At 39.8% G+C, this 22,122-nt stretch overlaps 3 protein-coding genes across 3 annotated transcripts; 2 read left to right on the forward strand and 1 right to left on the reverse strand.

The window, feature by feature from the left end:
* The first annotated feature begins 111 nt into the window (after positions 1 to 111).
* Positions 112 to 6,677, forward strand: oaz1a (ornithine decarboxylase antizyme 1a). The gene is given in 6 exon segments (XM_028027796.1): positions 112 to 292; positions 4,698 to 4,764; positions 4,766 to 4,852; positions 4,935 to 5,110; positions 5,442 to 5,527; positions 6,076 to 6,677. Coding segments are annotated over 6 exon segments (654 nt in total). The 5' UTR covers positions 112 to 185; the 3' UTR covers positions 6,207 to 6,677.
* Positions 6,576 to 12,707, reverse strand: LOC114150955 (inactive tyrosine-protein kinase PEAK1). The gene is made up of 4 exons (XM_028027795.1): positions 11,612 to 12,707; positions 11,250 to 11,380; positions 9,210 to 9,763; positions 6,576 to 8,937 (listed from the first exon to the last, which is right to left on the reverse strand). The coding sequence occupies exons 1-4, from the start codon at positions 11,674 to 11,676 to the stop codon at positions 7,927 to 7,929; spliced, it is 1,761 nt and encodes a 586-aa protein (XP_027883596.1). The 5' UTR covers positions 11,677 to 12,707; the 3' UTR covers positions 6,576 to 7,926.
* A 5,505-nt stretch (positions 12,708 to 18,212) lies between these two features.
* On the forward strand, positions 18,213 to 20,448 carry org (oogenesis-related gene). Its single transcript, XM_028026886.1, has 6 exons — positions 18,213 to 18,371; positions 18,461 to 18,532; positions 18,606 to 18,810; positions 19,680 to 19,831; positions 20,152 to 20,256; positions 20,329 to 20,448. Exons 1-6 carry the CDS (start codon positions 18,264 to 18,266, stop codon positions 20,371 to 20,373), a joined length of 687 nt encoding a protein of 228 aa, XP_027882687.1. The 5' UTR covers positions 18,213 to 18,263; the 3' UTR covers positions 20,374 to 20,448.
* Positions 20,449 to 22,122: the final 1,674 nt, after the last annotated feature.

Below are 22,122 nucleotides of genomic sequence, written 5' to 3' on the forward strand. Positions count from 1 at the left end.
AACAAACTAAAAGGGACAAAAATATTAAACAGTTTCACGGGATAATTTAAATGGTCTGATTGTCTTGTCGCTGTACGTCACGATGATCGGGACACTCCCCTGACTGATAACCGCAGCTCGCAGCCCCGACTCTGGCATCAGCCGACGAGGAGAGGAGCGAGCAGCCTGTGGCGGACGCTGGCCGGATGGTTAAATCCAACCTACAGACGATTTTGAATAGTCATTGTTTTGTAAGAGAAAAAGAAAGACCCGAGATGCCTGTTATTGAGCAGTCCAGTAATAAACCTGAAAGGTACGTCGGTGTGAGCTGTTTAAAAAAAAAAAAGAAGCTAAATGCTAAGTTCTGAAGCTGCGGCCTAAGCAAGGTGTACTACTGTCTATTTACTGGAACGAGTGGTACAAGTCATGTATGTTGTTCACAATAACACGATTTTATATGGTAGTTGACGCTCCTAAACAGTTGTCAGGAATTTTTATTTTATTTAACAAAAGTTTAGAAATGATATATAAACATATAATTGATGTACTTCATTACAATGTTAAATATATACTGTACATTGGTAATCAGCAATTAGACAGAAGTCACGTAACGTTGTTGACAGCCATTGCTCCTATTAGCCAGCTAATGCTAACCGAATGGCTAATATATGAAACGCAACTGAAATTGTTAGCACCATGCTAAGTGCTACATGTTAGCTGTTTGGAGCTAGATTAGCTTTGAATGTATTTTTAATCGTCAAATTAAAAACATTTAACGCTTAAATGATTAAATTGTAATTTAGTCGCGGATACGGATGAAATTCGTCGTATTGTGCCCACGTTTGCTAACCTTTATTGGGTTATGTTATGTCATCGGTGTTGTTTTCGTCGCTGCCACAATAATAATGTGTTATTCTTGATAGTTGACACAAAAACATAACACTTGCGTTAAATTGTGTAGTATGTCATAGGACTTTTGTATGAAAACACGTATACTATTATTTTATTTACTTTGTTAGTTTTATGCCAACCGACGTCGTGATGAGTCGTGTTTTATCCCATCTTCATCACATGCTCACAAGTGTTTGGACATTTTCCGAAAATCCCATTAAGACAGATTTATTTAGCGACTGGCCAATCCGGCGAAGGTGCTATGACTATTTTCAGCAACCTTTGTCTCCACCTGATTCTGATTTGGCATCTACGGTGATCAATATTCACTTGGTTTGTGGATTATAGATGTCGGGGTTAATTAAAATGTTAACAGGGCTGATTCGCTCATTTATGTCTTTATCCGGAATCATGAGTTGTGTTTTATTGGGACGTTTTTCCTGTTCTGCGTTGAGGCGTTGTTGCTCAGGTTTTGTTCTGGCAGGATTTTTTTCAGGCGATCTGTCCAGTTCTGACGTCTTTTAAAGCTCTTGAAGGAAATTTCCACTGCACTGCGAAAGGGGGTGGCATAAAGCACTCTGAGACAGCTAATGATACACAGTGTACATTTGCTCTTAGATGGTACAGTTATTATTGTTATCATAGCTTTAACCTTGACCAATTATTCCACTGCATGTATTGATGAGTTACGTAACATTTTCATATGTCCAATGTACATTTTCAAAATACTGTTGAAGTGTCTACTGGTGGACATCAAATGAACATTGATTGTTTATGAAGGAATAAGTCTCAAGTTTTATAATGACTATTTCTCAATCATGCCAGCTTTATTGCCTTAAAGAATTGTTTTATTGCTATCCGTCTGTTGGCTGAGTCAGATTGGGGTTATGTAACCACTTGTGGTACATGCCAGGGTTTTTTTTTAATTGAAATTAAGTAGTGCTTAGATACACAAGTGTGTCTGAAGGTTTGAGCTCACATTGCGTAATTAGGATTTTGTGGCCGATTTCTATTCTCCAACTTTGACAGGCCAATTTTTGTTATTATGTAAGTACTATAATAAATGCAGTAAACTCTACGAATTTGGTTTAATTTTTCCCATAATAAGTTTTATGATTTTCTAAATTCCATTTATTGCAAAGTATTTATGAAAAAATACATATGCTGTTTCATAGAAAGACAACCTAAAAGTGTTTGGGTTCAATGTGTGTCTCTGTGCTTGAGTCCCTCGAATAAAAGCTGTTTGTCTGAAGCAGAGATGAGCGTTCCCTGAGTGGGTCACATTAAACGTATGTGACCCTTTTTCACAAGCAACACAGTTCAGTTCTGCTCTTCACAGTTTGGGCGGTTTTCCATTACAGTCAACGGCTCTAGTGGGTGGGGTGATCATGTAGTTGAGCGGTCCCACAGTCAGAAGAGTAGCGCGATGTGATCTGTGTGCAACACAAGGCAAAAATAGTGGAAGTCAAAGCTAATTTTAATGTCTGCCATTGTCCTTAAAATGCCAAATCTGCTCGGCCACAGTAGTGTGTTTACAAGCAGCAGGTCAGATTATTGTAAGGCAGTCACTGTTGAGATGCTATGATATTGACTAGAGGTCATGTCTTGCTCCCCATGTGAAAATCTCTAAAGTAGGACTTTTGAAATTCAGCCTCATGTAAAAAAAAATGTGACAAGTGCAACTAACAGTCTCTGGTGGGACTGTTAGTTGAGAATGTAGATGCTTACCATAATTCTCAGATTTTCCAAAGGTTGTAAACATTGTGCAAATCCAGCAAGTTCTCTAACAAACCGAGGTTGAAAGTTCAAATGAATAAAAGGAGCACCATGACTTTTGCTCTGTCCCTAATTTCTATTATCTGCATATGTCAGAAGGAGTAGTTTCCTCTTTTTTCCTTTTGTTTTTAAAGCCTTATGTCCCTGAATGTTCTCTAACTTCATTTTTAAACACATCATTGTTATGGAAAATAGCTAACCTTAAATCTTTCCTCAATGACAGCATTCCACATGAGAGTTGTTATGTCTGGTGTGTTCACTGGCAGGGGGAAATACGAATTTGAGTTTCTGAACGGCCAATCTCTGGTCAAGGCCAATCAAGATTAAAATGTTATTTTGACCAAAAGCTGATTCTTGTTTTTCCTTTCCCATCTCCACCTTAGATGGTTGCTCCTACTGGCCACTTAATAACAACCGCAAATGTTTTTGTCAAATGGGTTTTTCTTATTCAAACAGAAAAAGATAGAAAGAAGCTGGAAAAGATACATTGGTCATGTAACATTAGTATATGTCAATATGATTACAACCTTGGTCTTAAATGTGCCAACACTACCATATGAGAGTTTTATGGTTGGAATAAAATTCTAATCTGACTGAGTCAAACTCTTATCTTAAAACCTTCAGTGTCTCAAATGATATTTTATAAAATCTGATATTGCATTGTAACATTGTCAGTCATGAGAATGGGTGTTTGCTGGTTTTAACACACCTACTCCAGACACAGCACAGCTGTGACATTTGTGTTAGAGAGCATCTTTTTGGTGCTGCTAATGGATCTCGTTCCTAATAGGACCAGATTGATCTTCACGAACAGTGGAAAATGAATGTGGTAACACAAGCGTTAGTGCTGAAAGCCAAGCTGAGTCAAAGAGCTGGGTGGTATTTTTCCATATGTTGAAAAATGGAGCGACCTGTTTAGTCAAAGGATAAAGTAGGCCGATGGTTAGACCTGCAGGACGTCATCCCTTGACGGTTTCTGGAATAAACTTAATGTACCTCAGGAAAAATGGCAAAATGCAGGTTGGTTTGGTGGAGTTGGTATTTGTTTTTATAGTTATAGGGAAAAATAAAAAAAAAGTATGGAAATATGTTTGTTTTCTGACTTTATTTTTGTTTTCTACAGGAAATCTAGATAAAAAAAATAGGTAATTTAGTATAGGCTTTTGTCTTTTATCATTGATTTGCCACAAGTCATTTTTGACCTCAGCGGTTTGTTTCTAAGTGCCTGAGAAGCTCTAGATAAGGGAGCTTGTTTGCAGCTTTTTAGATGGCTTTAAGTGACTGTTTAACCTGGACGTTTTAGATCCAAAAACTGGAGACTTAAAGCCTTCAAACAATTAGCTTACAATTTTAGACAGGCAGCAACACATTTACGTGTTAGACATTTTAAAATTGAGTTGATCAAATTCAGCCCAACTGTCTAAAAACAGTGAAATGGGCTTTTACTACTGGATTTATGGAACATGCAGATAAGTCCCCGCTGCTGTTTACTAGAGGATACAACATTTATATTAAAAACATGTTAAGTGTAACAAAAACAACTTTGAATGCCCAAAGTGTGAAATTTTAAAATTAATTTGTAGGAACCCTGAAGTTACTGTAGGCTTGTTGGATGAGCCTAGCAGTTAGTTTCAATAGATGGAAAAGGTCATTCAAGGCTAAAGAAATATATTCAGTTTGCAGTTAATATTTCACTGAAAGGTGACTCACTTAACTGGGAACTCTTATTTTTAATTAGTCATCACAGAAGTGGCAGTCTAACATAAACCAACTTCCTGTCTGGGATGTTAATGTGCTTGTTTCTAATTTCACGAGTCACCATATAGAAATGCGTGTCTCTTTTGAAAAGCACAGTCGCTGATTGAACTCTGTCTGCCACGTGTTGCCTGGTGTTTATTAACTTAAGTTAAGCAAATGTTTTACAGTCGTATATCTCTCTGTTGTGCAATGAACACAAAACCTCCTGTCTGCATGGCAAGTTTGGTTTGTGAGCATCTGAATACTTCACTTACGATGGCTCCGTCTTTGTGTGCGTCTGTGTCGCTCTCCAGTATCTCCAGTCCTAGGAGGTGCTCCCACTGTTGCAGTAACCCGTGTCCGGGGCCTCTGTGGTGCTCCTGATGCCCCTCTCCCACCCCTGAAGATCCCAGGTGGGCGAGGGAATGACCAGCGGGATCGCAATCTTTCAGCTACGCTATTCTACTCTGTACGTGGAACAAGTTTTTTTTTTTTTTCTTTTCAGGCAATCTTTTCCTTTTGTGGCGTCTCATCTTTATTTCTCTCCATAGGATGCTCATTTGTTGGTTCTTGAAGAGCCTCCCCCCGCAAACAGCAGAGTGCGTTTCTTGCTCTTTGAGCCCCGCCGCACCGAAGGCAAACATTGTGTCTGGAGGGCTGCGCTAAAGGGGGGAAACCTTTATGTTGAAATCCCTTCTGGAGCTTTGCCTGAAGGCAGCAAAGACAGGTCAGGAGGAGCAAATGCATCTTTTTCTGCGACTGTGCAGGAACTCGGTTATTCTTCAGCAAATTAAATAGAAGTGACGTTGATCTTTGCTTAAGCTGATTGGTTCTATTGTTTTAGTCTGTGACCAAAGTCAGGCCTTTACTGTTTGCTTTTCTGTTTGTACTGTACTAACACAAATATAAAATGGGTTATGTGCAAAGAAGTACTTCACCAAAATAGATTTGGATAATTATTAGTAATATGTGCTGTTTTCAGTCATAAACCTATATTAGGAGTATTGTGATTACCTCAGAGTTCTTAATCCTTTAATCATTGTTATTTTTTCCAACAGTTTTGCACTTTTGCTGGAATTTGCAGAAGAACAGCTGCAGGCTGATCATGTTTTCATCTGCTTTCACAAGAACCGTGACGACAGAGGTGAGATGATATCTGTGTGCCTTTGGTTTAACTAATAACTATTGCTTAATAATAAACCACTTCGGCTCACAACCGCAGAACCACTTTTTAAAAATAATGTACAGAAATACTAAAATATATTTTATTATCAGTTTAAACACATTTTGTTTGTGATATAAAACTTATTTTTCTGATTTTCCTATGTTTAAAATGAAATGTTTTCTGTTTATATAAAAAGTCAATGTTAAATTTAACGTTTCTCTTCATTAAATGTGGGATAAGTCCAATTTGATGCTTCCCAAAAGTGGGGGCAGATCAGTTGCTGCTTGATGTAGATTAGGTCATAAAAAGTACTTGAATTTTGTTAAAATTAATTTTAATAACCAAATGTAGCTTTTGCTGTACAACAAAATTTTCTTTTTTGTTTCTAAAGCTGTTGAATTATTTCTACGCGCCCTCCGTGTTGTGTTTTACGTACTTTTACTCTGAGAGTTTTATATGTTTCTAAGTGTTGACGCTGTATTGAGGTCATACTAACAAATGTCTCTTCCCTCGCTGTTTCTCCTCAGCATCCTTGCTGCGTACGTTCAGTTTCCTGGGCTTTGAGATTGTTAGACCGGGTCATCCTCTCGTCCCCTCCCGACCTGACGCTTTCTTCATGGCTTACAGCATCGAGCGAGACTCCTCCGATGACGAATAAAATAACGCTGAGCAGTTACAAATGTTTGTTCCTATTTCAATCAATACCAACATCAGTCCTGAAAATGAGTACATTCTAGTCATTAAATGTGGTTGAGGTTGGTGGATTTTCTTTTGCCTTTACCTACTGCGTGCTGTGTTTCAGTAAAAGTTGCACTAGAGTTAAGATGTTGAATAGAGCAGGAATGTAAAGCAGAGAGCCTGCATGATATCTGGGCGTTACATCCTCACCACCGTTTAATAATGTTCTTGTCCATCCTAACCCTGATTCCTGAATATCTCCACAGTATATTTAAGATAAATTGAAATCGTACTCATGTAAGTAGATGTTTTCATAGTAATTATCAGTTGATTTTTATGATTTTTTTTCCTGTTTAGTAATTTTTAAAATGTGTGCATGATTTTAGTTTGCTTTGATCCACTTGGTAGAGATCTGCATGTTGTAACGACTAAATAAAAGTGCTCACCTTGACGTGTGGTCGGCTGAGTAATGTCGGTGAAAGCTTGACAAAATCAAGGTTTTTAGGTGATGCAGAGCAATGTGTGGGATCAAATTTACAGATGGGGGAGTTTATCATGTGGATATTATTGTTTTGTAATGTGAAACTTGAAGGAAGACATTTTAGACATGTAAAATAAGTAATTTGGGGTTAAATGTAGTATAATATGCTGTACAGTGCTGACCGAAAGATTCTATACACTCATGGGCATGAAGCCCATCATTTTGAGCTCTGAATGCTTCTCTTTACATTATTTTTTTCAGATTGGCAAGGTTTGCATGCAGGTTTTTTTTATATTTGTACTACACTAATAGTTTAAATGTCCTTTAGCATACTGCAGAGAAAGCCAACTCTCTGTATAGCCAAACCTCTGGGTGGACATTTAACAATTCTTCACAACAGAAATGGTAGTTCATTTAAATCGATTGGTTTCCTGGTAGAGACCTGACTATCAAGGCATAAAATATTCACAGGCTTAATCATAAGGCTGATTTGTCCAGAACCGAGTTTGGCGTGGATGAATTTCAAGGCAGTCTTCATATTTTTCATGTCCTGCTTGACAGGTACATTGTGCTTCGATTTGAAAGCAAGGAGCGGTAATGTCCAAGCGTCTTCTTAAGCTGAGGTGAATGTACCATTTATTACTATGTCAAAATTTTCAGCTAGAATTATACTAAAGGTTTGATGGTTACAAAAAGTGTGTTTGCTTCTTTACATATTTTGTGGAGAGGTGTGCATGTGTTCAACCCTGTGTAATTTAGATGAAACACTAATTTAAATGTATTCATCATATACTTTGTTTTTTAGATCTGTATTACAATTTGACCCTGTGTGCTTAAAAAAAAATACAAAGTTCAAATGCATAATTGAAATAAAACAGAGTACTGGCTGGCACTGTATAGTTAACCATAATTTCTGTTTTAATTCACTGAAAGGTTCTGCAGCTACATTCAGGGAGGTGAAGCAGTGTGTTCTTGCTTTGCATTGTAGCAGCATTTCTGTTGGTTTAATGATAAGTGCAAATTAGATATTAAATACATGAGATCACTAACAGGCTTACTCGGGGACAGATCTCATCTTTTTGATGTTTATTTTGACAAATTAAACATTTTATCAGACCAGTTTACATCAATATGAACAGAGGAGCTACAGGAAGGATGAACCTCTCTGAAAGTATTTTGTCCTCTGCTCCTGATGGATTCTAAAAATATCTTGCTAAATTCAGCTCAGGATGTTGGAAAGCTGCATAGCTGCACCCATTACCGTTTCAGAATCAGTAAATGGCAGATACTTCAGACACATGCAGTCCTCCCAGTCCACGCCAGACTGATCCTGGATCAGTCCCACCTCTGCCAGCTTCATCACCAGCAGGGCTCGCTTGACAGTCAGCCAGTTCTGCACAGCCGTGAGTGACAAAGAGCCTCTGTGGTTGGATCTGGAGACCCGTGGCCCCCACAGGAGCACCTGCAGCATGGCTATTATGTCCGTCATCTGGGGACCGCTCTCACTCTGAAGCAGAGAGGACAAATGAAGAAGCCCTGTTCGGTATACAGACAGAGTAGGGTCTTTGTGAGCTTCTTGTGGGCGCAGGCAGAACTGAATTAGGGCTCCCATTTGGCATTTAATGGAGGTCAGAGCCTGAGGGGCCAAAGCAGCAGACTGTGGTGTCACTAGCACACGAGGACAGCCATATTTCCTCCATAACTCCTGCACCCAACCTATTTGACCATCCTGTTCCAGCACATCTCTCCCTTTCCATCTCTGCCTGCCGGGCCAGACCAGAAGGATCTCTCTGGGTCTGAGCTCAGCTGCAGCAGCACTGTTGCTGTGCAGGTGGTGTGAACCCATTAGGACCTGCAGCACCAGAACACACACCTGTCTGTTGTAATTCTGACAGTCGCTGGGCTGCACCAAGCAGCTGTCCTGAACAAAGTCCTCCAGGGTGGTGTGCGGCAGATCACGTTCCACGCTCACACAGTGTCCTCTCTGAAGGAGAGAGTTAACTGTGAGAGACGTCATGCTGGGACAACAAGGCGCTTTCTCGTTGCTGCCTCTGTCTGGTGGATCAGGAGCCCTGCAGTCTGACTCTCCAGTGGTGGAAAGATCTTGCGTTGCGTTGGTTTCGCTTTCCTTATCAATGCTTGGTTGAAAATAAGCGATGGCATCTTGCACATTCGCGTGCAGGTTTTCTTTGTTACGAGTCAATGGAGCGTTCTTTGTCCCTTTGCATGCCTACACAAAAAATAACAGAACAATATGCACTCATTGCATCAAAGTGTTTTTTGCAATTGTGTGATAAATGTGACACAAAGAGGTCTGTAGCTGCAGCTGGTGTAACTGTTGAAAGGAAGTTATGTTGGCACCACAATGAGTAGAACATTTGCAAATGTTGATAAAGATCAAGATTGTTTTTAACACAACGTGCTTTGTATTTCAGACCTAACATGCTATGAAAAATATAAAATCAGAAAAGACCACATGAAATAAGAGATGTGCAATATTACCCTCAAACCAAGAACCCTCCCGGGGAACTTTGGGCTTTGGAGGCTGTAGTAGGTCTTGCCTCCGATCTTCTTTGGCTTGCTACCCTCACACAGCAGGAAATCCTGAGGCTCATATGAGTCGCATTCTTTTTCTTTCACCTTTAGGATGCTGCGCTCCTCAACGCTCTGAGCCATGCTTCGAAGGAAGAGCAGCTGACTATGCTGAATCCTCCCTGAGACAACACGCTGGTCCTCAAAGCTCCCAAAGACGGAGGCTAGGTGTTCATCTGGGGTATCAAAGGACAGCTGAGACAGGGGCTGCAAGGGAATAGGGCTTCTTCTGGCTGGTTTCAAGTCTTGAGTCTCCTCATGCATAAAAGTATCAGGTATCGGTGCCATCATGTAGAGGGGGTTGTCAAAGTTCTGAGGATGTCTTTGCAGAGGAGAGAGTGGAGAGAGGGAACAGTATGCAGGTGGCTCAATGCCGGGAAGAGAGAGGGCGCGGGTCAGCTTCTTCTTTGGAACAGGAGGTGGTGTGCCATCGGAGAAGAATCTCGTCTGGTGTTTGAACGGATCTGGGCAGTACAATGAGAAGGAACCTTAGATCTAAACAAGAATATAAGAGGAAACAGACTGGATTTAAGAGTCACAAATGCTCAAAATAGTTGTACAATCGGGGGGGAAAATACAAGTTGCAGTGACATTTTTCCAACTTCACTTTAGACAATCAGCGAGGAGCGAACTAGCGGATATTAATTTACAGTGCAGCTGCTGCCATCTGTTTCTGTGCCTTTTTGCTCCTTCCTTTCTTCATCAGGTCAAAATGTTTTCCCTGTGTTTTCCTTTGTGTCCATAGTGTTTCATGTAATCCTGTGGACATCTATGGTTTGATATGTGTGAATGAATTGTTATTGACATTTGATGAAAATTTCCCATTCATCTTCTTTTTTTGTTTATTTGTTTCACTGAAAAGCCTACTCTAATCTGACACACATCTTTTTCCGGTCATGCCTCCCAACCTAAACAACAACCTGCTACATAAATAGTAGTGTCTAAAGGACGTTATGACCCCGTGACCCCAGGTTGTCCGTTTGCTGCAGTTCCTTATAGATCAACATGCTTCGTCATTATTGCTCTGACAATGAAGTACTTTTTTCTTGTACTAACCACCTGACCTAACGTACAAACTTTCTGTCTTTAATGATAAGTTCTCTTGTCTTTCCCATCTTGAAGAATGAATGGGAAATAAGCCTCTGTGACATTTAATATCTGTACCTCAGTGAAGAACTAAATAATATGTGGATTCAAGTTTAAAAGACAGCTTATAACATCAAGTAAACACGCTTGTAGTTACATTTATTAGTAATATTATTAGTGCTACTATTAGAAACAAAAATGATTATGTTAAATGCAATAGTTTCTTAGCTTTTGCCCACCTCTGAATAAAAGTGACCAATGAAAAAGTTGCATTTTTACTAGATTTTTTGGGTGATCACACTTTAATTAAAGATTCATTTATTTTAGAGCTTTATACACACATTTTTCTGGAGCACCATTAAACATGTAAGACACCCACCTATTTACCTAACATGGCCTTGTTTCAGAAGAGACTATTTCTATTTTAGGACTTAAAACACAGGAAGCTCTTGTGGTAGAAAATTGTAAAAAGAAATTACCACTGGCCAATCTTTTTTTTTTAGTAAGTATTTTATTACCTCAATTTAAAGAATACGTGAGCACTAACATTTTCAGTTTGAACATACCACAGTATTTTTATTATGTGTATGTTTCACCTCGTATTTTAACTTATTTGGGGTTTTATTATTATGACCCGAATTTCCTGCAAAGTAATTTTACTCTGAAGCTCTCTTGGAATTTACAGAAAGTAAAAGTCATATAGGGCTGCTTCCTCTCTCTGCTTCTCACGAACTGAAAGACGAACTGAGAGGAGTGAACCACTCCTCCCGTTTGTTCCCCTCATCAACACCAGTCGCCAATTCAGCGTAGAATTGAAATCCTACACATAGTGACGAGTTACAAGCCGGAGGTTTGCAGTCCTACCGTAGCGCTGGTGGATGGGACACTGGGCTGCATGACAGTCGGTGGGCTCCGAGAAGACATCGCTGTATGCAAAGCTGGGATGTTGAAACCCAGCGGGGCTGAAAACAGAGTCTGACTCCACACTGGAACGTCTGAAGGAATTCACAGAATAGTTCACCCATAAAGCGTGTATATGTGCAGAACCGCCTCTGCAGAAATAGTCTGATTTTGCAGAATATTGGGGGGGGGTTCTACATGTAAGAACATGCACTGCAAAATACTTGAACATACAATGACAAATGATCTGTGAAAATATATCTATTGTAAAATATATATTTTTTCATTTTTTCAAAGAAAATCTAATTAATGAGTCTAAGCCTTACCTGTGTTGTTTGACAGGCAGTCTTGGAGGCTGATCCTTCTCTCTGCTACCAGAAGCAGACGCCATCAGGAACTTAAGCTTTAACACCTTAATCCTTTCCCTTCACCTCAGCAGCATCTCCTTCCTCTGACTTCTAGCACACTAGAAGCTCAGGAGGTCAACTCACCGTCTCTTTTAAAGGCTTCCTATCTGCCTCAGTTTCTGCTTCCTACTACTTCGTCTGAATGGTTGCGTATTTCAAAGCGGCTTGTCTTTAAAAGGTGTTGCTCGGATGTCTTACTGTGATCAGTGTCTGTCAGAGTTTGAGGTTGGCACCGGAAGAGTTGTCTCTGTACTGAGGGCAAAGCTGCTCTCTGAGCTAACCTCAACTCCGGCAGAAGGAGGAAGAGCAGTTACAACAGAGCGCCTTCACGTTGCGCTTGTTTCTGTCTGTTTCTCCCAGGTGCAGCTCACCGGTGTTCATACTAAGCTTATGTAATGTTACAAAACTAGTTTTACAGGTTTTTGCATCAACTTCATATGCTTCTATGACCTTTTTCAACTGATCAAGTATTAAACTAGGACAGCATGCAGTTTGTAGCACCTTGAATCCCAGCCTGCGGGCTTTATGGTGCCTCTCTCCAGTAAGAGGCCATCACATAGCAATAAAGAGGCACTCAAAACAAATAACAATGTAACTTTTTTAATAGCCAGATTCCCCTGGTGCTTATGGGAAGAACATGCAAACTCCAAGCAGATATAGCTCAGGCCAGTATTCAAACCTACGACTTCCTTGCTGCAAGGCACCACATCGGTAATCGGCGATTGCCCAGAAAATTGCAATCGGTGCACCTTTAGTTTCAAGCCATGCAGCAAACTGTTAACAGCCACTAGTAAACAGAGCGAGATTAAAAGAATAAACAGCTGATTTTAGAGGCCATGTGAAGACATCCTAATAGATGAGATGACACCTGTATTCTGTCAGCGTCACATAAAACATCTTTGCACAATTTGTGCTGTCTCTTCCTCTCAAAACTGAGCGAAGGAGTTATTTGAGTTAACAGGCAAGTAATATTAAGTTCTTAGGTTACAGCTGTTCTCCTGTCCCAGAATAACCGCTGATAAACATTGGTTATTTTGAAATACAAAATATGATACCAAAATATGAGACATTTCTCCTTTTTTTTTTTTTTTGGTCGAAACTGTTTTAATTCAGTTACTCTTTTCCTCTTTGAGATAATAGAAATATAAAATATCTGGTTAGAGAAACAAAAACTAACATTTTTTTTGTTTGTTTTCATTTTTTAGCAGGCAGCTACGTCTGCTACTATCATAGGTCTAGATTTTAGGAGGCACTTTTTCTTCTATTCACCTTGACTTGCCTCTAAATTGAAAGTTATGTCAAATGCAGAGTCAAGTGTCCGTGTGGACTGAAACATAAACGAAACAAGCTATCAGTTGGAAAGATAACAAGGATGTTAATCTTCTAAAAATTAATACAAATCCAGTCAGCCTACTTCTGAAATTTAAATCATTTCAACAACAAATCTCACTGTATTTAAGCCATAATAACAAATGACAGCAAATCCTGTAAAGTGAGAACAAGCACAGGGCAACATATCTTTTTCTTTTTTCATATCTGTCTCTCATCCTTTATCATCTTCATCATCCTCAACTCACAGCAAACTGACGTGTTGCCTGGTGACAGGTTAGCACCAGTATTGTGTGAGAATTTGCAATGACATGTAGCCTAAATGATGATTTAATAGACCCAAACCGGCCGCATTGCTCTCTGAGAACAAGGTGTACAGAAGAGACAACACGTTCTAATGTCACGACAGCTACATGGTGGTTTTACATTTAAGTGTCTGCTTACAGAAACATGAACAGAATGGGTATTTTTTTCTATTTCTTAGCCAGATATATTTTCTAAATACCTTAAATTGGTAAATAGCTACAATAAAATTGAATAGTAGCTTATTATTACTAGTTGTTTTTTTTTTTTTTGCATATCTGTCATCAGTTTCTAAGAGAAAACAAGAAGACCAACATCAGTTTACACTCTTGCATTAGGAATCACATTCAAAAACACAGTTGTAGTCTTTAAGACTAAAACAATATCAAATTGTTGGTATTTAAATCTCCCTTGTTAAAAAAAAGGATCACATTTCCATGATTCATTTTCATGTGAATTTTCACTTCCATATGAGAGCAGAAACAAAGACGTAGTTCACAAATCTGAGAATCGCTCTCAGTCACCTGTTTTACTCAACAAGAATTATGCTGCATTGTTCTGACTGACCAGAACCCTGGGAGAGTATAACCTATTCCTGTTTCCACTGAACATATTTGTCGTGTTATTTCTTTCCTCCTCCTTGGGATTAAAACAAATTCTAGTATTTGATGCTAATTATATACAGTACATACTATGACTAGATGATGGTTCCTTCTCTCTGTCTGGATATCATTTGTGCACAAAAGCAGTCTGCAAAGTTAAAGCAGTTGTTTTTCTGCTTAAGTATTCTTTCTGCATCTGTTTTTTTCTCACTTGTTTATACAATCAAAGAAAAATGTGAAATTTCAGTTGCCTCCAGCTACCTTATTTCATGCACGCCTTTATTGCACAGCAGTGTCTCTTTTTAATGGTCTTTCTTGCATAGTAGTTTACTTTGCTGCTGCAACAATGTGAAAAAGTGCCAAAATAAAAGTCATATTTTCATCCCTTGCACAGTGGACCCATAGTATTTGGCACATACTAAAAAAAAACTAAAGAAAGACTTTGCAATTTTGACAGAATTTTCTTTTTTTTGGGAAGGGAAATGTTTTACACATAAGATACATTTTAATAAACTCAAAAGTCCAAACAGAAAACTTGTGGTTGAAGCTCAAGGAGTGCTTCCAATCTCTAAGATTTGGGGTTCATCGCCAAAAATAAAATGTAATTAATGAATAAATACATTTTCAGTTGCTATTTACATGAGCAAAAATCATTTTTTCTTATTTTTTAAAGAAAATGTATTGAAACATACATACATTTTTTAAAAACTTCTTTTATGTTGTTTTTCTTGTTGTTTGAGCAATTCCTGTCTCATTTCCTAGAAACAAATTTCCTGGTTGAATGAAAAAAAGTTTACATTTAACTCCACCTGAGGTATGAATATTAATGGACTCAAAGCCACCATTTTATCGTGTGTTTGTAGAGGCTCCGTATTTGTTTTTGCTGCATAATGAATCTGTTTTCTGAATTTTCTCTACCTGATTACTAGAAAGCTCTCAAAAATTAAACATCCATTATTTTTCCATTCATGGCTCACTGCCTACTCCTGCTTTTGTAAATGCTTTAGAGACTGAATTTCATTAAAGCCGAAACCCTTAATTACATAGAAGCACTCAAGAGAAATCTTTTACATCACGCAAATAAACAAACCACATAGTAGCGAGATTATAAATTTAAATTCGTCTGCTTCCATTGTTGAAGGAGCAGCTCCATCGCAGTGTGCGTCACAGTGCCATTTATCCTCCACATTTCTGTGTGGGAGGCAGATGGATGCATCAAGTGACCAACATTAGGACCCTCTTCAGCGAACCTCTTCAGCCGTTAGAGGGGCAGATCTGGTTTCTCTGAACACATCACTGAAGCGTGACGGTGGAAACTCTTACACTGATACAAACTGAAGCAGGTAGCCTGAAGATTGGCCATTTAAAATCAGGGCATCAAACTATAAATCCAGTCAGATTTATACAGCAATACAGAATGCTAGTGTTTTGATTTCTTTCTTTTTTAATGAACCATTATTTTACAGGTGTAGAATAATTACGCAACATATATCATCAATGAATTTACAAAACAAGAACTGAATTGAATTTTTTTTGGGAATTTTCTCTCCTCTGTCAGGGTCAAAATTAAATATTCATACTCAAATATACACATACATTCCCGCTAATACTTGGTCAAATGTCCCGTAGAAAAGCACAGAGAAACTAAAAAAGGTTTGTTGCTGCTTGAAGCTTGTTGTTTTTCTAGTCATCAACACACTATTGGCATTTTTTGTGGAAGGATATTCAACCACTATCTTTGAATTCAAACATAGTCAACCAATTTTCCTAAGGTCAGAGGTTTGGGGAGAGCTTTTTATAGTTAATGTTAACCTAATTTCCCCATTTCAAAACCTATTCAGATGAGTGTTTTTTGATCGTTGTCCTTTCTGGAGCACTCACTTGTATTTATGTAAAAATGTTTTGACCCAAACATTCATTCACCGTTGAAAGTAAATTGATAAATATGTTCACAAAGAAACAGGAGAGTATTTGGAAGTGTGAACATGATTTAAACTCACAAGCATGGTGATGGATGTATCATGCTGAGGGAGTGTTTCAGTGCCAGTGGTAGTGGTTCATTGCATGTTGATGAAGGATGATCACAATAGACGATCATCTCTTAATTAAACAAACCATTTCAAATTTGGACTCAATTGACCAGAAATGTTTGTCAGGCTCAATTATTCATGTAGTATTTTACATTTTACAGCTACAGGAAACACATATTCTAATCAAATGCGTACTTTAAACCAGCTTACACAGTTGACATAAATGGCATTGAAAGTCAAACTTCTTTTGTTAGTGTGTTACATTAAATGTTTCTTTATGATGTGATAGAAGCGTCGTTTTAGCTTATCTGGTGGCTTCGGTGTAGAGGACGAAGAACTTGAGGCGCATGGGGAAGCGTGCGGCTCTCCTCGCAGCAAACTCTCTCCAGACTGGGAGTCAGGGAAGTCTTTAGACAGCTTCTTCTTGGCTCCTAACAAGTGAGAACAGTTCCCTGTGACGACCTCTGCGTTGGATCCTGATGCACAAATGGCACTGGAAGCCTTGCTGTCACTGTTTAGGCGGTGCGATCCAGCCTGACAGAGCAGTGCCTCCTCACTTGCCATCTGTGGGCTCTGGCTTAAAGTCACAAAGCCGTACGGTGTGGTGACCTTGGTGAGGTGGGGAAGGGAGAGAGCGGCCTTACTTGCTGGGTCCAGGCAGTAAAGGGTGCTTTTGTTGGAGGGAGGAAATGGTGCATCCCGCTGAAGGAAAGATCTCCTCTTGGCTAAAGGGTCTGAAAGACACCGCTCAGCTTTACGGCCTGACAGCAGCAAACTGGAGCAGGAGGAGGATGAAGATGAAGAGGCGTTAGCCCCACAGCTCCTTAATTCTCCTTCTGACTCTGCTTCATTGTCCTGTGCCTCCTTGTCCAGTGACCAAAAACTGGTCTGTACTGACAGACTTGGTATGGTGAACTGTGGGATGCTATCAGGTGTCAGGATGTTGGCAAAGATGTTTTCACGGCTTGTTTGTGAGTCTGTAGAGCATCCAAACGACTTTGAACTGCCGGTGGCCCACAGCAGGGCCCGGATCCCTGCACTGCTGCCGCTGTGCCTCCTGGTTGTGGAGAGATCATCCGAAGCTTTGCTTCCACTGCAGATAGCACCAAAACTGAATGTTCTTGTCACTGGTTGCTTATCCATTTTGTAAGAGTCTTCCACTGCCAGTGCGCAGGTTTGATTGTAGTTTGACAAAAGGCGGGGCAACAGGAGGCTTTTATATTCATCTAGTTGCACCTGTTTTGTTTTTTTTTCTTCAAACGCATAAAAGGACACGGAGACGTGACAGAAACTCCAGCCGGAAATGGTTACCAATTAGAGAGCTGCACTTGAATGGAAGCACAGTTAAGGATTTGTTTCTCAAAGCTCTTCAGATGCAAAGTAGCAACAAGAGCAGGGGCAGCATCTGTCTGCCGCTTGAGGCCTGAAGCAGTAATCTGATATTATACCACAACACTTTTCCCTTGTTATAAACGTTTCAGGGTTAGTTTTCATTATCAATGAAGGATTAATCAAGTGGAGTTTAAAAAATGTGTTATTTTGATAGAAACCAAATAGTTCCATACAGAATAATATATGGCTTTTTAAAATATTGTTCCCAAGTGTAGATGAATAAATGTATCTACTGTACTTTATGGGCGTTTGGGTGGATATAGATGTAAATGTATGTAGCGGTTGTTCATTCAGTGTGAAACAAACCACATGAACAGCAGTTGCAAAATGCTTGTAAAAATATCCTTCCCTAATCTATATGTCTGCATCACTTCCTTTTCTAAGTTTGTGCACTGCAATACTAGATAAATGCTCCTAGCTGAGCAATACAGGGCTCAACCGCTGTGATGTTTGACTGACATCATGATGTTTCTTATCTGAAATGCTGTTGTAGTTTTAAACCAGATGTGACAGGGTGGGAACCCTTTGAAAAATTCCACTTTTTGTCTTATTTGTCCACATGTATATATTTATTTTATTTTTTACTTTTTTGGCAAATGTGAGCTGTGCCTTTGTTTTATTTTGGGGTATCTTAATAGACAGAAAAGAAGGTATCCGAACATTTGCTAAGCATTGTGTGTATTAATGCGGGTTTCCTTTAAATGATAAAAGAGCAAACATGAAGGCTTAGCATTTTAATCCTCGGTTTTAGAGTCCACACATTTGGCCCACATTCCGCCCCTCTGATGTGCGTTAATTAGCTAGACACGTCTATTGGTTTGTGCCGATTACACCAGGTGCGTTTGTCTGTGCTCATTGGCCACATCGACGTAACAGAAAAATACATTTTCGGCCCCAAACCTCTCAGTGACATTCATGAGCGTCTCTTCCTCACTGCAGACCCGGCAGGTCCAGGCTTTATCCATCAGTACCATGACTTGTGAAACCTCCGGGGACGCTGTGGCGCAGCCTGAGAAGTCTGAGGTGAGGATAAACTGAAAAACGCCGCGGCCATGTGTCTGTGATCAGTCTGTTTGTTCGGCGCGTCTCACCGTCTGTGTCTCCACCTGTAGGCCAAAGTGGTGAGGAGAGACGGCGTGTTTCGCTCTGTTGTGCGCAGCCTCCTCTGGCCTTTCAGCGTCGTTGTAAGTTTTTGTTTCAAAACCAACATGGAGTGAAACTTCCTCAGGCGTGAACTAACTCTGTGCACGACTGCAGGTAAGGGCCTTCCGCGCAGTTGTGTGGGCGCCTCAGCAGAAAAGCCTTTCCTGTGCCGTGATTTCCAGCCCGGCACGTCACAGCCTCACTGGCCATAAGCGCCTCTCCCGGCTCACCCGGCTGGTGCTGCGGATCCTACCCTTCTGGGCGCAGGCCGCCCTGGGCTACCCGGTGTCCCGCAGCATTGGGCTTTTATTGTCCCCAGGTAAGTGACCTAGGGTTGTTTTCTCGTTAAAGCGTGGACGTCCGGCTCCAGTCCTGCCAGTTTTAATTGAGTTTCTGCTCAAACAGAGTGGACTCAAATTGTCAAACTACCACCTCAGCATGTCAAAATTCTGCATTGGCTTTAAAATTAAGAATAAAATGTTTTTTTTTTTCTTTTTAAATGGAAAGAATAAAAAAAATACCCATTGAAGATGTAACCCAACATATTTTAAATCCTATGCTGAAGTTGGAATTGAATTCTTACCTTTACATTTTGTTGTTTATATATGGCCAAAACTGCATGTTGAAGACCCCTGATCTAGAACAAATCTGTTTTTAGAGATTGCAGTTTTCATGCTTTTAAAAATTCCTTAGCTCCTAAGGGTTCACATGAAATGCTAAGTTTATCAAGAAAAGAAATTAAATTCTTAAGTGCAAGAACCTTGGCTTGCACTGTGTTCTCGATTAGTGGCTCTATATATTTTTATTACAATTTTTAACTTCATTCCAGTATTAGCCAGCTGGGGCTTATGGCTCTATCTTGCACTGATGGGTCCACAAAGACACTTGGAAAGAGTCCACTCATTCATTATCTGTACAATATAAAGCTCGTTACAATTGGTAGAATTTTATTTTTTTCAGTTTGCATGTATTAAAGTATGAAATGTGTATAATGGAATCTGTCTGAAATGGGTATCTTGCTGGAGAAGCTGCTTTAATCTCATGCAATGACTAATTTACTTGCACTTGAAGGCAAATTAGCTTTAAATCGTTGCTTTACTCAACCAGTATATTCATGAGTGGAGTTTCATCTACCTGTGATGAGATGCTATGGATTATTGTAGCTGGTTCTGCATGTTCTCTAAACAGAAGTCAGTGTCTCTCCTACTAAACCATGTGGAAAAGGCAACAAGAGAAAAATTGATGAGCTTGATGACGACGATGAGGAGGATGACCCATTCTGGGTGGTTGCGCTTTCTGAGAAACTTCCAGATGATGACTCAAATGATCCTGACTATGAGGTTTGTTTATATGATCTTTCCTTAATTGACATGTCAGGCCAGCTGGTATTGGTGTGTTGCCTTGTATGTTGCTGATCAAACATGATTTGATGATTGCAGTCTGACTTTTGTAGAAATCTGAGCCCTTTGCTTAATGTGGGTTGAATGCCAAAAAAGCCAGACACTAGCTGACTACCACGATTGGACACCTACATTAGCTGGTGTTCTTGACTAGCTTAAATCTAAGTCCTCTAAATAACCTGACTCTATTCTAAAGTTATTCAGCTATTTGTAGATGATGGTTATATTGACCTTTAAGGGGTTTGTCTTTCTCCCCTCAGGCCACCGCAGAAGAGACAGACAGTGAGGAATTTGCCTCAGAAAACGATACAGAAAGTGATCTTGAGATTTCAGGAAGGGGTGTCGTTATTGAGGATGTGAACACGGTGAGATGACTTGCAGTCTCATTGAGTGACATCGTTTAAGGAGTTTACTTTATCTGTCTGCTTTATTTGCAGGATGTTGCTGTGCCCATGCCTTCTGAGGGGTCTACAGCTGTTTAATCTTTTCATATGCTGTGATTTTTTTTTTGTATATATATATATTTGGTAATTCAATAAAACTTTATTTTGCTCTAACATTGTGGCTGCTTTACCACTAGATGGCAGTATTGTGTTTTCAAAGAGGTACTATTGCAAATGTGGTGTGTTCTGTTAAACGAGTCTAGGATTTTATTTTTGTTTCCCTCTGAAACTCTGTGCAACGTGCCTCAACTAGATCAAGTTTCACGAAAAGAAAACTGTTTAAAGTTTAGCAACGCAGATTTCAAAAATGCATAAACTGCCTGTATTTATCTGTAGAGAGGTTCCAATCATGTGGTCATTTTTGTCTAGAGTCCAACCTTTTCTTCCTGCAGAGTAAAACCTCCTGTTCAACAGGAGGTGCAGCATGCTGTTTGTGGGAAGGGGAATGCCACTGAAAAGCCTCTTTAAAGCTGTCAAACCCAAGCAACCCAGTTATCAGCACTTGCACTATGCATAGTCTTATGCTGAGGTCCATTAAACTCTAAACTGGATTGTAATGACGCTCTAGTAGCTCATGGTGCTGCCCAAGCACTGTTTGCAGTACCCTTCAAACATTTTAAGCTTTACTTTCCATGAACTTTAGTTGTGGGTGCTATAACATTTTTAGACATGCCCCTTTGTCTTGTAGCGACACCCAATCTTACTCCTGAGGCACAAGGTGAGTCTTGCAGGTTGTAACCGGGTTAGTCAAAGTTGCTTCCAGTTGCTTTCCCAATCTTGTTTTTCACGCAAAACCGACCTGAGTGTTTGCTGCCAACCTGACTAAAAAGTATTTAGCAGACCTCACATAATTACAATAGGACAGTTATTTTGATCAAATTTCAAAGCAGTTGTAAGGTAGATGCCATTAATGGCTATGGAGACCCGGGGAGTTGATGTGGGTCCTTACTCAGGTCAGAGGCTAAAGCCGAACGTGTCACTTAACTAGCTTTCCCAGGTTTGGAGAAGGTCATTGACCAAAGTTCCTATACTGGAAAAATAACATACTCATATGGGGTTTAAAAACATTCAGCTACTGCAATAAATATTTCAAAGTGATTATGCACATCGTTGCCAGGAATGCGAATAAATGTAGCAGACACCAAAAGTTGTGACTACAACAATCTTAAAATGACAAGAGTTTGAGAAATGCTAATGTGAAATGCAACTAGAGAAGGATGAGCCTGTCTCTTAATGGTGCAAAAAGGGAATAGACTGTCTTCGTTTGTAGCAGGAGCTACTGGGAGAAACTGAAAAGCCAACACTGCTCACATCCTCTGCAAACAATCATCAGTTTCATTTAATTTGACTGCACAGCTGTTCTGCAGGGGTTCACGTTAATTTGTCTACACCGTACACTGAATGATGCATAATATGGCAAAAAATAAGCAGTAATTTGGTAAGCATCACGATCCAGCTGCTTTCAATTAATTCCTGGAAGCCTTAGAGCCTGCTTTAAGTGTACTTTGTGGCTTCCTGTTTTCTATTCCCCTCTGAGATCTAGTTCACCTCCAGATGCTTGGGTGAAAAAGGCAGGCATACTAAGAGGACATTGGTATGAAATAAATGCCTGATGTATGTGTGTTGCAGAGAGGAGCAGCTGCAGTGAGAGCAGGATACAGAGGAGGAACTGATGGTCTCTGGGGGTTCTCATGGCTGTCTGAACGTTTGAAGGGTAGCCTGCTCAGCAGAGGCAGTGGTGGAGAGCATCAACCTCCATCTTCTGTGTTTGTAGTCAGCTGGAGACCA

This window comes from Xiphophorus couchianus, chromosome 9 (genome assembly GCF_001444195.1).
Source record: "Xiphophorus couchianus chromosome 9, X_couchianus-1.0, whole genome shotgun sequence".
NCBI classification, from domain to species: Eukaryota; Metazoa; Chordata; class Actinopteri; order Cyprinodontiformes; family Poeciliidae; genus Xiphophorus; species Xiphophorus couchianus.

Coding starts and splice junctions, on each gene's coding strand:
- org (XM_028026886.1), top strand. CDS start 18,264: ATGAGCGTCTCTTCCTCACTGCAGACCCGGCAGGTCCAGGCTTTATCC. Junction 18,811..19,679: donor TGGGCTTTTATTGTCCCCAG/GTAAGTGACCTA, acceptor TTCTCTAAACAG/AAGTCAGTGTCTCTCCTACT. Junction 19,832..20,151: donor CAAATGATCCTGACTATGAG/GTTTGTTTATAT, acceptor TTCTCCCCTCAG/GCCACCGCAGAAGAGACAGA.
- LOC114150955 (XM_028027795.1), bottom strand. CDS start 11,676: ATGGCGTCTGCTTCTGGTAGCAGAGAGAAGGATCAGCCTCCAAGACTG. Junction 11,381..11,611: donor CTGCCTGTCAAACAACACAG/GTAAGGCTTAGA, acceptor GAATTCCTTCAG/ACGTTCCAGTGTGGAGTCAG. Junction 8,938..9,209: donor GGAGGGTTCTTGGTTTGAGG/GTAATATTGCAC, acceptor TTTTTTGTGTAG/GCATGCAAAGGGACAAAGAA.